The sequence below is a fragment of the Geotrypetes seraphini genome, chromosome 2 (assembly GCF_902459505.1).
Source record: "Geotrypetes seraphini chromosome 2, aGeoSer1.1, whole genome shotgun sequence".
Classification (NCBI taxonomy): domain Eukaryota; kingdom Metazoa; phylum Chordata; class Amphibia; order Gymnophiona; family Dermophiidae; genus Geotrypetes; species Geotrypetes seraphini.
Window position 1 is genome coordinate 166,159,972 of NC_047085.1, and position 17,559 is coordinate 166,177,530.

At 42.5% G+C, this 17,559-nt stretch overlaps 1 protein-coding gene across 1 annotated transcript in view; it reads left to right on the forward strand.

The window, feature by feature from the left end:
* LOC117355665 (coiled-coil domain-containing protein 102B-like) overlaps nucleotides 1-16,497 on the forward strand; it is a 251,047-nt gene extending 234,550 nt beyond the window's left edge. The window contains exon 6 of the mRNA XM_033934569.1: nucleotides 16,384-16,497. Coding sequence (XP_033790460.1) covers nucleotides 16,384-16,401 — 18 coding nt within the window. The 3' untranslated portion in view covers nucleotides 16,402-16,497. The remainder of the gene's footprint in view (nucleotides 1-16,383) is intronic.
* The last annotated feature ends 1,062 nt before the right edge of the window (nucleotides 16,498-17,559 follow it).

Genomic DNA, 17,559 nt, shown 5'->3' on the forward strand with positions numbered 1-17,559 from the left:
GCTTTTGTTGGACAAAGCCCAGATATGTTATAAGCTCTGGAGGGTCAGCCACTGTGTGAAGTACCAGTTGCAGTAGGCCCAGTGTATCCTCAGGCAAAATTCCTCCTCAGCCATTTGCTTCATCATCTGGATCTGGCAGAGGTAAGAAATTGGGCTAGGGTTATCATATGGTTCCAGAAAAAGGACAGATTGAAACATCTGGGATTTTACTTCCATTGCTTTCGGTGAAAGTAAAACCTGAATGTCTCAATTCGTCCTCCTTTTTCTGGAGTCATAAAGTAACCCTAAATTGGGCATTTAGGCCTGAATTGATTGAACTTGGATTCCCTTGGAGGATATAGTCTTTTACCTTTATTTAAATTATTAACATTTACAAACTTATAAAGTAAATCACATAATACAAGATCAAATCAGACAAAGAAAACAATATGATATACTGTAGTCTACATTATAAAGACTCATCAAGGAACAAAGAAAGGAAATGAAATATACACCAAGGCCCTGATTCTACAAAGCACACCTAAAGTTAGGCGCAGTTTGGGCATCCAAGATATTCTTTGTAGAATTGCACTCAGCAACGCTCAGCATTGTTTAGACATCCAATCTTTAGAGAATCAGGGTTTAGGTGAGAGTTAGATGTCCAAACAATGTCCGTAATGCTATAATATTTTATTATTATGTTATTAGAATGACAATTTTATGGCATTTTTCATTATACTTGTGATACTGGGAGTTGGATCTGTTTAATGCTTTTATTTTATTTCTCTTCCAGTGTGCTACACAGTGAGCTAGCAAGTTGCATAGCAATTGTAAAACTAGATCCTATAGGCATTGTAAAGGCAGTCTACTTTTCAGCATAGTTTGGGCTTCAGATAGACATAAGTTCTATGGACAGAACTTAGGCACAGTTTGGACGTCCTTAATGCGATCTGCTAGATAGCTCTCTGGGTTTTTATTTTTGCTTTATTAAGCTCAAAATACATTTAATAAGGAACCACATAAACAGGGCACATCAAAACAGATATATTGCATGCAAAACCTTCTATTTTTGTGGACAAACAGCAATGCTATTTGCTAATTAGAGGAAAACATCCATTAATTGAAGCAGAGCATATAAAAAAACACAGCTTTAGGTTTCTTGCTAAAAAGCTACCCTTTTTTCAGACTTAATGCTCCAATCAGCTAATTCTTGAAAGCAAAGAAAGCACATGAAAAAAAAAAATATATATATATTGCATACATAACTTCATTTGCAAAAGCTAAAAAACAGAAAAAAACAGATACAGATTTTAGCATGGCTTCTACTTCATTGAAAATGGAAGTGTGCAGCTGCACAATGCTGACCTCATTGTGAGATCTTCAAGGTGTACCTGCAAGGTAGAATGCCACAATTAAAATATGTGCTGGGATTTTAACCCATGACCTCTAGAGAATGAGCACAGGGCTTTTACCCATTGAGCCACAGTCACTTTCTTTCATTTGTGGGGTTTCTACCATGAGAGCTTAGTGATCCTAGCCATGTGAAGGTGAAAATACCTGAGAAGATCATAGCTTAGCAGATCCCTAAGATATCATATCAGATGTGAGGAAGAAAGACATTAGTGAAAGCATCCAAATGGCAGATGAAATTTAATGTGGAGAAATGCAAAGTGATGCACATTGGGAAGAATAAACCAAATCATAGTTATAAGATGCTATGGTCCACCTAAGTGGGTCAGTGTCAAAGAAAAAGATCTAGGTGTCATCATAAACAATACGCTGAAACTTTCCATCCAATGTATGATGGCATCCAAAAAATTAAACAGGATGCTAGGAGTATTAGAAAAAGAATGGTAAGTAAGACTAAGAATATTATAATGCCTCTGCATCGCTCCATGGTATGACCTCACCTTGAGTTTTGCATTTAACTCTGTTTACCGTATCTCAAAATTGATATAGCAGAATTAGGAAAGGTTCAGAGAAGAGCAACTGGATGAACAGCGGCAGTCAGTAGCCTAAAATGGCTCTAGATACATCTAAAAACCCATTTCCATTATCAGCACTTGGACAAGCTATCTTTTAGGTCATCCGAGTGCTGACTTAAGTGGGTTTTTAGATGTATTTTCATTTCAGTTATGAGCCCCTTAGTGTATGGCTAGCACGGGAACCCTTACTACCTAGAAAGAAAGTGTTGATATTGGCTCACACTCTAATGCACTGTTCTTCAACTGCCGGTCCGCAAACCGGTGCCGGTCTGCAGGAAATTTCTGCTGGTCTGCACAGGGCTGGGAAGATTTCAGACCTCCTGTCCCGAAACTGTACTCGGAGACAACAGGACAGGCGATCATTTCCTGTCCCTACCTGTCGCACAAAAAAAAAAGCCTCTTTAGACCGAAGAATAAGGCACTGGGGGCACTAAGGACATGGGAAGGATGCATAGGGGCACTAAAGACATGGGAAGGATGCACTGGGACACTAAAGACAGGAAGGGGCACTAAGGACATGGGAATGAGGCACTGGGGGCACTAAAGACATGGGAAGGAGGCACCGGGGGCACTAAGGACACAGGAAGGAAAGAGGGAGGGAATAGAAAGGGACAATTCTTGGGCCTGAGTGCAGAAAGAAAGAAAAGAAAGAAAGGATACACAGACAGAAGGAAACGCAACCAGAGACTCATGAAATCACCAGACAGCAAAGGTAGGAAAAATGATTTTATTTTCAATTTAGTGATCAAAATGTGTCAGTTTTGAGAATTTATATCTGCTGTCTATATTTTGCACTATATTTGTCTATTTTTCTATAGTTACTGAGGTGACCGAGCTTGCGGAGATGGGGCGGAAACGGAGTTTTTAAATTTTAGTCCTAGTAGTTTGCCGGTCCACAAAATAATTATTTTATTTCTGCCGGACCACGGATGTAAAAAGGTTGAAAAACACTGCTCTAATGGACGTGTGCTAATGGGGAAATTAATGTATGGCCATTGGGCCATTTTATGATCACACCAAAAGTGGCCTTAGCGTGCAATAAAACTCTGCACTGCAACTACTGCAGGCCACGTTTTAGCATAGCTTAGTAAAAGGGAACCTTTATGTAGCAGGAGCAAATAGCTCATGGGATTTCCCACAGGTTAGTGGCCTCCTTTGTGCACAGGATGATTTCTTCAATAATTGATTTAAAAGAGAAGGTGAAAATGCAGTTGTTTTTATAACAATAATAATAATTTATTTTCTTATATACCGCCCAACCGGAAGTTCCGGGCGGTTCACAGCAAGAGAACTGAAACATATCAGCGAAGACACAAAATACAGTAAATCTACTGGAATAGCCCAGTCATCTTTTCTGCATCCTAAACCCTAAATTGTAATTCTCCAATCTTCTTGTAATCCTCCTGGAAATGCCCAGCTGTTTCTTTTGTAATCCACCCAGAACTACAAGGTAAGGGCGGAATAGAAGTCATTAATGTAATGTAATATTAATCAAGACTGTTGTCAGCAACCAAAGAAACCCAGCAGTTCCGCTAGAGAAAGGAAAAAAAAACATACCCAAAAATAATACTGTGGAACAGATATTCTTGATGCAGGCATTTATTCAAACCAACGCATAAAAGAAATACAGTAATTTACATAAAAATAGATGGTGTGGGTCCAACACAGTTGTCTGTGTTTCGTCTAAAATCGCCTTCCTCAGGGGTCCCAAACTATGAGGGCACAAATTAGAAGGCAAAAATGTGGATGAAAACAATATTAGCACGCCAAACAAAAGTCCTGGAATAGTGCAAAGGAATGTGCTAACTTCTATTCCTTTGCCTTCTAATTTTGTGTCCTAATAGTTTGGAACCCAAGAGGAAGGCAGTTTTAGCCGAAACACGGACCGTGTTGGCTCCGCACCATCCATTTTATATGGAGTCAAAGCTGTTGTTACAATGGTAGAAATAATAAGATTATTTTGTCTGATTTGGTATTGTATGTGCGTGTTTTTACCTGTAATCTGCTCAGCTGGTAGGTGGGTCATAAATCAATAAATCAAATCATAATGTGCTATCCATGCAGATAAACACAATAGCAAGATTGGGCATAAAAGTTTCACCCATGACAGCTGAAAAAAAGAAGAAGATAACTTTGCCTCCTGGAGGCATACTTGTCATATTTTGTTAAAACAAGTCTGAATTTTTATTTTTTATGCATGCCAATTCTTACACATTTCAAAATTAATGTTTTGCATGGTTTTGCTTTACAATAGCTCATTGATTTTAAATGTGAATAAAACATTTGTGCAAAATAGACTGCTTTTGCATGTAATCTTACGCTAAAACCTCATTGGCAGAAGGTGCTGCACATTAATACGGCAGCCTCATTAGGAAGTTAATCAAAGTGGGGGACTTTTATTTATTTTTTAACTGTTCCAATATCTGTGGCTTTAACCTTTGTTTTATATCTCTTCGCCTGCATTATGAGTAAAGCAACAATTTGTTTGTGATAGAAAAAAATAGAACTGATAAATGGCAAAAACTGATGAAAGCAAGTTGTTGATCATTTTGTTTTATGCTTTATTATGCTTAGCATGCAAAACGTATCGCCTGTCACCAAATAATATATTTCTAGATATAAAGCATCAGAAACAATATGTGTACTACTGCTTAGAGAACAATTCCAGATATATTATTTGTATAGTGTAGATCAGGGACCAGATCATTATTGGCATTCTCACATCTATCCAATATGGAATTTATTTTCAGGTATCAGCATGTACTGGAAAGCATATACAATGTAATGCAGAATTCTCGCAGTGCATGCCTTATCCAGTCCTAGATTAATAAACTTCCTATCTATAGGTATAGTAAAATACAAAATATGAATGTTTTTATTAGGGTTATTCTCCATCTCTATTAACACAATAAGTGGTACCGGAGGACTGGAGAAGGGTGAATGTGGTCCCTCTACACAAAAGTGGAAGTAAGAAAGAAGTAGGGAATTGCAGGCTGGTAAGACTGACTATGCTAAGCAAATGAATGGAAATACTTCTAAAACAGAGAATGGTGAAGTTCCTGGAATCCAGTGGATTACAGGACCGGAAGCAACATGGATTCACTTGAGGTAGGTCTTGTCAGACAAATCTGGCCAAATTTTATGACTGGGTGACCAGAGAACTGGATAGAGGGAGTGCGCTAGATGTGGTATATTTAGATTTTAGCAAAGCCTTTGACAACATACCACACAGATGTCTAATAAATAAACTGAGTGTCTTCAGAATGGGCCCCAAAGTGACAGGCTGGGTCAGGAACTTGTTGAGTGGAAGATGACAGAGGGTAGTGGTCAATGGAGATCTCTCTGAGGAAAGGGATGTTACCAGTGGTGAGCCTCAAGGTTCTATTTCTGGACCTGTTCTTTTTAACATTTTTAAAAGCAATATTGCTGAAGGGCTGTCAGGTAAGAGTGTGTATAATTCTGGAGACCACACCTTCAAAAAGATATAACAAGGATGGAGTTGGTTCAGAGGAAGTCTACTAAAATGGTGTGTGGCCTTTGTCATAAGGCATATGGTGAAAGACTTAAAGATCTCAATATGTATACTTTGGAGGAAAGGCGGGAGAGGAGAGATATGATAGAGACATTTAAATACCTATGTGGCATAAATGTGTGTGAGTCTAGTCTCCTTCATTTGAAAGGAAGATCTGGAATGAGAGGGTATAAGAAGTGATAGGCTCAGGAGTAATCTAAGGAAATACATTTTTACAGAAAGGGCTGTAGATGCATGGAATATGCATGGAACATTCTCCCAGAAGAGGTGGTGGAGACAGAGACTGTGTCTGAATTCAAGAAAGCCTGGAATAGGCATGTGGGATCTCTTAGAGAGAGGAAGAGATAATGGTTACTGTAGATAGGCAGACTGGATTTGGCCTTTATCTGCCATCATGTTTCTATACTAAATAAACTGTATTTGTTAATGAAATTACTATGAAAAGTTTTGAGTGCCGATGACTTTTTTTGGTGAGGTATGTGTAAGGGCATTCCATTTCCTATTTTAGGACTATGCTTCCCCACTGGGTACAATAAGAAGAAAGAGGAACTGTATTTCCTCATAGGGCAGCACAAGCATCATAGAGTACAGGACAGAGGGAGGTTTTAGAGTAGAGAATTGGCAGACTGATCCATTCCTAGGGCAGTTTCCAAGGTTTTAAAATGGAATCCATGTTAACAGAGGTATAGTCAGACAGACAATTTTGGGATGGGCCTGAGTCCAAAGTGGACAGGCATAAAGTTATCTCTGCCCCACCCTACCTCTATCTAAAAATATAACTACTTTAGCTAATGAGGATCCCCAAGCTCTGTCACCCGAAGACTTTCTCTGAAAGTGGCCATAACTCCTTTTTATCATGCTTTGCAGGTAGCAGCAATGTCCCTAAACCACTGATGCTGGCACCCCATGCATGCTTAATTGTTGGTGACTTAAGGATGCTGTCACCGACTGCAGAGCTTGGTAGAAGAGTGTTCTGGCCCTCTTTGGAGAAGGTCCTTAGCTGAGGATGCTTGGGGATCCCTATCGGGAAGGGTCAAAATTAGTGTTAGACCTGCTATGGGTCAGATCAGAAAATAAATGAAGGCTCCCCTCCCTGATCCCCTCTCCTCCCTGCCTTCCCTCTGATTTCCCCACCAGCCATTGCTATCACACCAACAGAACCTCCAAATACAGAAATAAAAATACACAAATTTAGAAATAAAAATAGACAAAAGATGAACTAGGAACCCCATGAAGTTAAATTTAGCATGTACTGCAACAATGGAGACATAAAAATAGAAAAGCATTTCCTTTTTTACCGAACACAATACAAAGACATTTGCTATGCACATTTCTCAAAGGTAACATATTCCACATAAGAATATCCATACTGGGTCATGCCAATGGTTCATCTATTTTCACAATTGTCATTTCAGGTCACAGGTACGTGGCAAAAACCTAAGTAGTAACAACATTCCATTCTACTGATCCCAGTGCAAGCAGTGACTTCTCCCATGTCTGTTTCAATAGTAGAATATGGGCTTTTCTTGCAAAAACTTGTTCAAACCTTGTTTAAATCCAGCTGTGCTAACCACTGTTACCACATCCTCTGGAACTCATTTTATTTAAAACATTCAGAATAAAATGCTTTTTTCTATGTTTGCTGTCTGGATATTTTATTTTTCTATCATGTTAGTTCCAGTTTCTCTTTTCTGCTGTCCTTTCTGTCTGCTGTCCATTTGACTTTTCTCTTTTCTCGTATCTATTCCTATTTCGCCTCCCTCTGACATACTGATTATTCTTTTTAGCTCTTTTCTGCCTCTTTTTCACCCTTCTTCTCCTTTTTACTTTTCATTTATCACATTTCCATCTTCTATCAAGTACTAGCTCTTCCATTCCCCATCTCATTCCTTTCTCAATCCTCCATTCCTTTCCATCTTTAATCTATACCCCATTAACACATTTATACCTTCTGTAATCACTATCCTTTCATTCAGTTCCATGCCACCCCTCACCTCCTCCTTCTGGCCTCTCCAATAGGTTTCCACCATTCACAGTATCTTCCTTCCTTCACCATTCTAGCTTAGCATCTGATCCCTCTTCCTTAACCCCCCCCCCCCGTCCTCATTGCCTGACCTCTTCCTGACCTTTCTTCTTCCCTCTTGCCCTTTCCTCCATAATTTAGCATTTCTCCCTCTCTCATCCCTCACTTCCATTGTCCAACATCTCTTTACCACTACTTTCTACTCCTTGATCCATCTCTCTCTTTCTCCCATCTCTACCTGCTCTGTATCTCTCCTTCCCTCTCATTCACCCCATACTCAACATTTATTTTCTTTCTCTCTCCCTTGCACCCTAGGCCCAATATCTCTTTCTTTCTCCCTCCCTTGAACTCTAGGTCCAACATCTTTGCCCTCCCCCATGCAGCATCCTCTCCCTTTCTCCATTTCATTGTCATAGCCAACATTTCTACCTCTCTTCCATTATCCAGCTTCTCATACCTTGTGTCTTGGATCAAACATTTCTCTCTTCCTCCTTTCCACCATAATGTCTTACATTTTTTCCCCATGCACCATCTCTCCATACCCTCATAGAAACATAGAAACATAGAAATTGACGGCAGAAAAGGGCTATAGCCCATCGAGTCTGCCCATACCAATGACCCACTCCCTGATTCCTACTCTCCTAGAGATCCCACATGAATATCCCATTTTCTCTTGAAATCTAACACGCTGCTGGCCTCGATCACCCTCTGAGGCAGCTTGTTCCAATGATCTACCACCCTTTCAGTGAAGAAGTATTTCCTCGCATCACCCTGAAATTTCCCTCCCCTGATTTTCAGCGAGTGTCCTCTGGTTACTGAGGGCCCTGTAAGACTGAAAATATCATCTTTCACCTCTATACGCCCAGTAATATACTTAAAGGTCTCAATCATGTCCCCTCTCTCTCTTCGCTCCTCCAGTGAGTACATCCGCAGTTTTTTTAACCTTTCTTCATACGTGAGTTCCCTGAGCCCCAAAACCATCCTGGTAGCCATTCGCTGAACCGACTCAATTCTCAACACATCTTTTCGGTAGTGTGGTCTCCAGAATTGAACACAATACTCGAGATGAGGTCTCACCATGGATCTGTACAGCGGCATTATGACTCCACCCCTATGTCCCAACACATCTCCCTCTCTCACCCCATGCCCCTCTCCATGCAGTATGTCTCCCTCCCCTCCATCCTATATACAATATTTTCCTTTTCTCACCCATCTCCATTCATTTGTAGCATCTCTCCCTTCCTCCCCTTCACCCTATGTCCAATAATCATCCCTCTCTCATCCCACATGTAGCATTATTCCTTCCTTCCCACCCAACCCCACTTACAATTAACTCTCTCCTTTAATGGATCAGCAGCAGCAATTGTTACATGTTCTCTACCACTAACCTGGAAGCCTCTCCTCTGCTATGTCCTGCCTTGGCAGGAACAGAGAGTTGTGACAGAGGGGGAGGGATACAGTAGAGGATAGGCTTCTGGGTTAGTGAAAGGGTGCATGTAGCAATAGCTGCCGCTGACCCATTAAAGCAATAGAAAGTAGGGATATGCAGGGACAGCAGAAGTCCAGCCTACTCCTCTGACAGTCATGTCCAATTCCTCCACTGCTGGTATGTGGCCAAACTGGGTGGGCCAGGCCCACCCATTTCTACCACCTGTATGTAAATTTTTGATAGTTACAGAGTAAATGTGGTTGAGTATCCTAGACTAATGGAGTACCCTTAAGGAAGAAAGTCCAAGAAGAGGTGGTGCCTTTTAGAAAGACATCAGTCTACATATTTATCCCTAGAAGTAGGGATGAGCAGTCAGAACATTTTTACATTGTGTATTTTTTTCAGGGAGAGAGAGGCTCTGGAATGAATGTTGTTACAAGTACACATTCTTCTTAAAATGTATGCACTGTGTGCAATAAGGGTGAACTGTTATTAACAAGTACGTATTATGTAAAGAATGTGCACTTGTTATGTGCATTTTGGGTGCTTGTGGAGGCAGAAGACCCAGCAGAGGTGTCTAGCAGGGTTACTTTTGGCTTTCACGTCTTGGACCTTTTTCTTACTGTTACAGCCTGAAAAGAGGAAAAGGATTAATAACCCCATGAGTATTTTTATACTGGCTTATGTTCAAATAGTTAGTTCCTTTTCTTATCTATTAAAATAAATTACCTTGCACGTTAAAATCAATTAGGAAACACTGTTCTTGTTCAGTCATTCGAACACATACATTTAAAATTATTTGCATATTTTACAGCTCAGTGACTATTCTTTATAATACTGACCAGGAAACTATTTACATGTTATCGTGGCACCTTATTATTTAGATCCTACATAACATTTCACACATTATCATTGCTCTTTCCTAGAGATAATTGCTCTGTCAGTATAAGTTATATGTATGCCCCATCTCTCTATTTTGTAGTTGCTTGTTGTTTGGATAAGCACATTATCTATGAAACTCACTACAGTAGACTCTCAGTTATCCGGCACCCATGGGGATTGGTGGATGCCAGATAACTAGCTTTTGGTTGCTTGAGAATTACTCTAAAAATAGTTTTGTCTCTCTTCCTACCACACTCTTTCATCCCCCATCCCCATTTACTTATTTATTTTAATATTTATATACAGTACTCCCCTGAAATTCATGGGGGTTCCGTTCCAGGAGCACCCGTGAATTTTGAAAAACTGTGAATGCGGTTTAGGAGCGGCTCAGAGGCGGGAGAGGGCTGCAGGGGCAGCGACGGGTGCTGAAAAAAGGCTGATGTCCTGCGGGATAGTTCTTAGTATTTTCTGACCGCCTCTTCCGGGAACTAAAGTCAGGCTACACCAATCAGGAGCTGCTATCTGGCGGGTCAAAGCAGCTCCTGATTGGTGTAGCCTGACTTTAGTTTCCGGAAGAGGCGGTCAGAAAATACTACAAATGACTGAGTCTGTGATTCATGAACCGCAAATTCGCAGGGGTTTACTGTACTGCATATAGCCTAAGGGGCTCATAATCGAGAGAGAAAAACATCCAAAAACTGGCCTAAGTCGGCACTTGGACGAACATTGTCCAAATACGTTCAAATGCCGATAAGAAAAATGGGTTTTGGACATATTTCTAAACGGTCTAGGCCTCCATAGTGTCGCTGAATGACCAAAGCTAAATAAGGCATTTCAGGAGGAGTGTCGAGGGTGGGAGTTGGGCGGGACATGGGCCAGCTTAGACTTAGTCGTACAGCATGTATAACCGAAACTTATACAGCCCAGGATCGACGGAACTTGGACATTGTGACTTAGACCATATAAAACATGGTCTAAGTCACAAAAACTCACCTAAAGTCATCAGATAAGCACTACAAACACATAACACAGACCTCCATACACTACCCCAGTGATCACCGACCCCCCCCACCCTCATAAAAATATTAATCACACCTTTAAAATTCAGCCTCCAGACCATCATCACCTGGCAGCATGGCATAGGAAAGCCTAGTCGTCCAGCACAGAGGCGGCTTAAGCCATCTTGAGGGTGAGTTAGGAACTCATGGAGAGGAGGACTCATACCCATAAGCCCCTGTAATCACTGCATTGATACTTAAACATGTGCACTCCCCTATACACCCCAAAACCCTTTTTTACTGGCATATAAGTGGCTCCTGCAGCTGTAAGGGTTATTAGGGTGGTAGATAAGTGGGTCTAGGGGATTCTGGAGGTGGTTTGGGGGCTCACCATGACCTATAAGGGAGCTGTAGTGAGGAGAAGACATGGCACCTTTTTTGTGAAGTTCACAGTAGTGCCCTGAAAGGTACCCCACTATTTAGGTGGCATGTCTGGGTGTTCAGTCCATCACTTTGCAGACCCCTCCCATGTTCCAACAGGGCTTGTTTTAGGTGTTTTTTACTTGGTCGAAAAGTTGGATGAAAATGTGGTATAAAGATGGACAATTTAGCGGCTTGGACAATCAGATCGGCAGGACGTATAATTAGATGATTTTCGAAACAAAAAAAATTTTGGACGTATTTTTCGAAAATGTGTCCTAGGCTGTTTTTTACTTTGGACGACTTGCGACTTAGATGCAAACGGACTTAGACGTCCCTTTCGATTAAGTGGTTTATATTCAGGTACTCTAGCACAGTGTTTCTCAACCTGTGGTACGCATACCCTAGGGGGTATGCGGGCTGACCTCCACCCGGGATCTCTCTGCCAGCCCCCTGCTGAAATCACCGCTGATGTGCTACATCCACCCCACCCCCTGCACACTGCCCCTGTAGACCCCGCTGCCGCCACACGCCACTGCAACATGACAGCGCCATTCAATCATCCCCCACTCTGGGTAAGGAAGATCCAGGTACGTGCAGCAATTGCACGCCACCGGCCCACAAGCCTTCTCCCTGCTGTCAATTCTGATGTTGAAGAGAAGGTTCTGGGACAGACCTTCTCTCCAACATCAGAATTGACATCAGGGAGAAGGTGGCGTGCAATCACTATACACGTCTGGCCCTTCCTTGCCTGCAGTTGCTGCGGTGGCGGCAGGGGATAATTGAATGGAGCTGTTGGGTGGCAGGGGATGATGGCGGCGGGAGTCATGGGACAAAGGCTGGCAGACAGGGGCATGAACTAGAGATACAGAAGGAAGGGAGGGGGCATGAATGTGGGAAACAAGAGAGGGAGGAAGGGGACACTAACTTGGGACATAGGAGGGAGGGAATAGAAAGGGGCAATTGTTATGCCTGAGTGTGTCAGTGAGAGGGAAAGAGATGGTGCACATGGGGAAAGAAAGAGGAAAATTGGGCATATAGAAAGAGAGGATTGAGGTAGAGATGCATGGGGAATAGATGGATGAGAGGAAGAAATGTTTGATATGGTGGTGGAGAGGGACCAGAGGAATAGATTGAAGGGGATGCAAGGGAGGAATGTTGGGCATAGTGATGGAGGGAGAGATGTGGCATGATGTTAGAGAGGGGTGATAGAAGGAGAAATGAGCATGTGGCTGGTGGGCAGTGGTAAAAAATGCTGCACATGATCTGGGGGATGAGAAAGGAAGAAAAGTTGGATCCTTGAGGGACAGAGAGAGATGTTGGTTGGGAAATGGAATGAGGTCTGGAGGAGAAGAAGCATGCAGGAGGCAGAAAGAAAGAAATATTAGATGCAGTCAGAAGAAGGAAGTGCAACCAGAGACTCATGAAATCACCAGACAACAAAGGTAGGAAAAATTATTTTATTTTCAATTTAGTGATCAAAATGTGTCAATTTTGAGAATTTATATCTGCTGTCTATATTTTCACTAGTTTCAAGTTTCAAGTTTATTAGGATTTTATATACCGCCTATCAAGGTTATCTAAGCGGTTTTTTACAATCAGGTACTCAAGCATTTTCCCTCTCTGTCCCGGTGGGCTCACAATCTATCTAACTATGTTTGACTATTTTTCTATAGTTGTTACTGAGGTGACATTATATATTTTCAAGTCATCTGCTTTGACCTCTTTGAAAAAACCCTGCATATAAATGATAATTAACATATTTTCTGTACATTAAGCTTTGTGGGAGTTTTTTTTAATTTTGTGGTTACCATTATGTATTAATAAGATTATATTGTGTGTATATGAAAAATGGATGGAAGAAATTGCACTACAATTAGTATTATTATTATGGGAGTGGAGTCAGGGGAGGAGTTTTGGCAGGTCAGGGTTGGGTCTGGGGCAGAGCTTGGGTGGGGGTACTCAGTTGGTCTTTGTTAGGCTTAGGGGGTACTTGGCTTGAAAAGGTTGAGAAACACTGCTCTGGAATTTTCTCTATCTGTCCTGGCAGGCTCACAATCTATCTAATGTACCTGGGGCAGTTGAGGATTAAGTGACTTGCCCAGTGTCACAAGGAACAGCACAGGGTTTGAACCTACAACCTCAGGGTGCTGAAGCTGTAGCTCTAACCATTACGCTACACTCTCCATACATTTGTAGCGCTAGCATCTGTTCTTCCTGTCTTTCTGGGTCACTTTCTTTTCCTCCTTCTTTCCCACTTTATCTCCCCCCATTATCTCCCACTTTCTCTCCCTCCCTTCTCTCCTACTTATAGGACCAGCATCCATCCATCTCCCTTGCCCTTCACTCTGAGGGACTAGAATCTATGCCTCTCCACACACACATACACACTTATGGATCTAGCATCCATGGCAGCTGGTTCTGTCAACACCCATTCCTTCCTCTCTCTATCCCTCTGACCTCTGAAGCAACAGGCAGCCAGTCCGGACAACTACCACCCTCCCTCCCTTACTTGAAGCAGCAGAGCTGTTCCTGACAACCCCCCCCCCCAATCCCTCCCTTCCTCCCTCACCTGAAGCAGCAGTGCTGGTCCTAACAAACACCCCCCCCCCTCACTTACCTGAGGCAGCAGAACCAGTCCTGACAACTTTCCTTTCCCTCCCTCCCTCACCCAAAGCAGTAGAAGCAGCAGCTGATTAGCACTGTAAACAGGCTGCTTCTGGCCAGGTCCAGCAAGGCCTTTCCTTGGCTGTGTCAGAACTGATGTGACTGAGGAAAGACCCTCCTGGGAGTGGCTGGAAACCATTTTTCACGCTGAGGCTAATTTTTTTCCCCTTGTAATACGCTGGAAGAAAGTGCAATGAAGAAAAATAAAAAGGTTTGAGACTGTAAAAAGGTCTTTTTTTTAAGCCACCAGAATTTTTATCTTTGCTCTGACATAGACAGACAGAGAAAATCATAAAACTTGCAAATTGATAATATCTAGTATAAGAGAAAAATTATTATTTTGAGAAAATATTCATGGCGTATGCCGTATCAGTATTTCCTATTCTGTTCAAAAATTTTTCAATAAAAATATTTGAAATAAAAAAATCAAAAAATATTTAACTGATTAAGTTACAGTAAATTAGTATATAAAAACTGGCCAGTAGGATTCATTTAGTCATTTTTAAATTGTAACACTTATATTACTGTTGATTTTAAAAGATTATGTGCAGTAAATTTAAATTGTTGCACTTTATTCTGGTGTGACTCTTGTGTTTAGATATTGTAACACACATTGATTCTTTGAAATCTTTAGTTATATCTAAACTTATTTCTCCTGTCTTTTGCATTGCCTATGTGGGAGAAGGTTTTATTGTCTTGTACCCTGCTCTACTGAGTGAAGGCTCTGATTCAGACCTCGGCAACCATGACTACACAGATTTAGAGGTCAGGATCACATTTAGGCAGACATTACAGAATTTCCTCCTCAATATCTAATCTGAGGAAGCAGATTAAACAAGTTCTCCTGACTTAGATGAAATAGCAAGAGAGAGTGAATTTGAAGAGCCTCCAGTACCAAATAAAGTGCAGCGTATGCTGGGCAATCAGTCATTTTCAAGCACTTGAACTATAATGCAAGCTGCTCTGGATGGCCTAATCCTTGACCTCATAATATTAGCATTCACACTTAGCCACCTGCAACATAAAACTTCAATCATCCTTCTCTTAAATCATAAGTCTCGACTTATTAACTGTGGAAAAATAAGTCTGGCCGCAGTTTTATTAAATTTACATTAGAATTAGAATACAATCCACAACTCCATTTGCATCCTATAGAAAATGCCCCAGTGTGGCTTTGCAACTCTAAGGAACCTATTCAGTATATAAACTAGCTCAATGACCTTCGTAACCTCATACAACATTGTGATCCATGTTGTCATTAGGCTATGCCTCCACTGGTAGTGTCACTCATGAGTGCCACATCTCAATCCACTATTATTGTAGTAAATATATCTCTGCTACCTCTGAGGCCAGTATCTTAAATATTACTACACCTGCCACTACAAGCTGCAACCTCCTACCCAACTCAGGCTTCACAAATATACCCCAACATAGAACTCCCAGACCCAAAACACACAGAACACAGAAAAACATCAACATCAGAATTCATGAACCATATGCCGGGGAGGAGGGAAAATCGCTACCTCACACCCTACCCTACCCAACCCTGAATCTCCCAAAACCTCATGTCTAACTGCCCATCAAAATCTCCTCAGCATTCACTCCTTTAGCTCCACCTTTTCCTTTTTTTTTTTTTTTTTAATTAATTAACTCACCAATCTACATTCACATTCTTACTCCTCAGTCTGTTTCTATCTGTTCCCATCCAATCATACCATTCCATGCAATCACTATCCTTACCCCCAACCCCACTCTATCAAACTCTTCCTCATATCCTCTACAGGTGTCTGGCTCAGCTAATATTGTTTATCCACCAGTTTAAAACAGTGGATACCCTTATGCAGCCTTTCAGTACTTCAGAATCAGCAGCATTTTGAGATTTGATCATGGAGGAAAGGCGAGAGAGGGAAGATATGATAGAGATAGGAAGCCTGATCGGGGTCGAGGCGAGAGGAAACTCCGCCCACCCCCGCCATGTCAGAGGTCGCATCGGTGCCGGGCTCCACTTTAAAAAGAAGGGAGCCGGACCACGAGGCAGACCTCGGCAGCGTTTTTCTTTTTTTCTTGCCAGGATCAGCAGAGGGGAGACAGCCTGAAGGCAGGAGAGGCAGAGCTGAGGAAGCCTGATCGGGGTCGAGGCGAGAGGAAGCTCCGCCCTCCCCCGCCGCGTCAGAGGTCGCATCGGTGCCGGGCTCCACTTTAAAAAGAAGGGAGCCAACGGCGCCCAGCCGTTCGGCGCTCGCCTTAGTGAGAGCGCCTTCGCGAAGGAGCCTTGAGAAGGAGCCCAGGCAGCCTAGCAGCAAACCTAATTTTTCTAATTTTAAAAAAAAAAAAACCTATCTTAAAAAAAAAATAAATAAAAAAAAGTACTTTTCTCCTCTTCTCATTCTTCTCTCATACTCTCACACTATCTCTCATACTCCTACATTTACTCTCTCTCATTTACTCTCTCTCTTTTATTATGGCAGGGCGGACGAGGACTGTGAAAACTACAAGCAAGGTGATCCGGGAGATGAACTTGGCCTACACACAGACGGAGGAGAACACAGCCCCGGGAAAGGACGTCTCCGCGCAGACCGAGGCCATCCCATAGCAGTACATCACGGCCTCTACACAGACAGAGAAGGTCGGACATTGGGATGAAGACATCATGCAGGAACTAAGAAGCCTTAGGGAGGAGGTGAAACGTCTGAGAGGCATTAGAGAGGATGAGGCCTACATCGATGGGATAGTGCAGGAACTATCCCAAATCACAGAATGGGCCCGTGACGGATCACCTATGATGACTCCAGGGCCGCCGACAAAGAAACCAACTATTGCAGTTCAGGAGATGGATGGGGACACTGACTCCTGGCAGTTAGTGACCTCCTCCACAGGTAAATGTAGGAGATTTCCCCCCCCCCCCATTTACAATCTCCTCACCTTCTCAATCTTTCTCTCACCAGGGCAGCTCCACATCGACTCCACAGCTGAGCCTGAAGAACAGATTCCAGGTCTTGCAGGAAGAGACTACCGACGTGGACCATGATCAACACACTTCTCCATCTCCGGGGACGATGGATCGACACCCCCAAAAGAAGCGTAGAGTAATAGCCATTGGGGACTCCATGTTGAGGGGCACCGAGGGACCAATATGCAGACCGGATATGCAGTCGAGGGAAGTCTGCTGTCTGCCCGGAGCCAGAATAAGAGACGTGACCACCTGTCTCGATAGACTTCTCAAGCCCCAGGACCATTTCCCCATGCTGCTTATCCACGTCGGAACGAATGACACTGCCAAGAACACCCTGGAGGACATAACGAGAGACTTCGGAGCTCTGGGAAAGAGACTGAAGCAGATAGGAGCACAGGTAGTATTCTCTTCCATTCTTCCTGTTAGGGGCAGAGGAAGGGACAGGGACGAACGCATCCTGAAGACGAATGAGTGGCTACAACGATGGTGCCAGGAGATGAACTTCGGATTCCTGAATCACGGAGAGACACTACAGGGACTACAGGGACCAGACGGACTCCACCTGACCAACAGAGATAAGAATGTCTTCGGACACAGACTAGCCCGCCTACTTCGAAGGGCTTTAAACTAGGTAAGTCGGGGGTGGGTACCCAATTTTACACCGGAGCAGTAAGTAGCATTCCTGATGTAG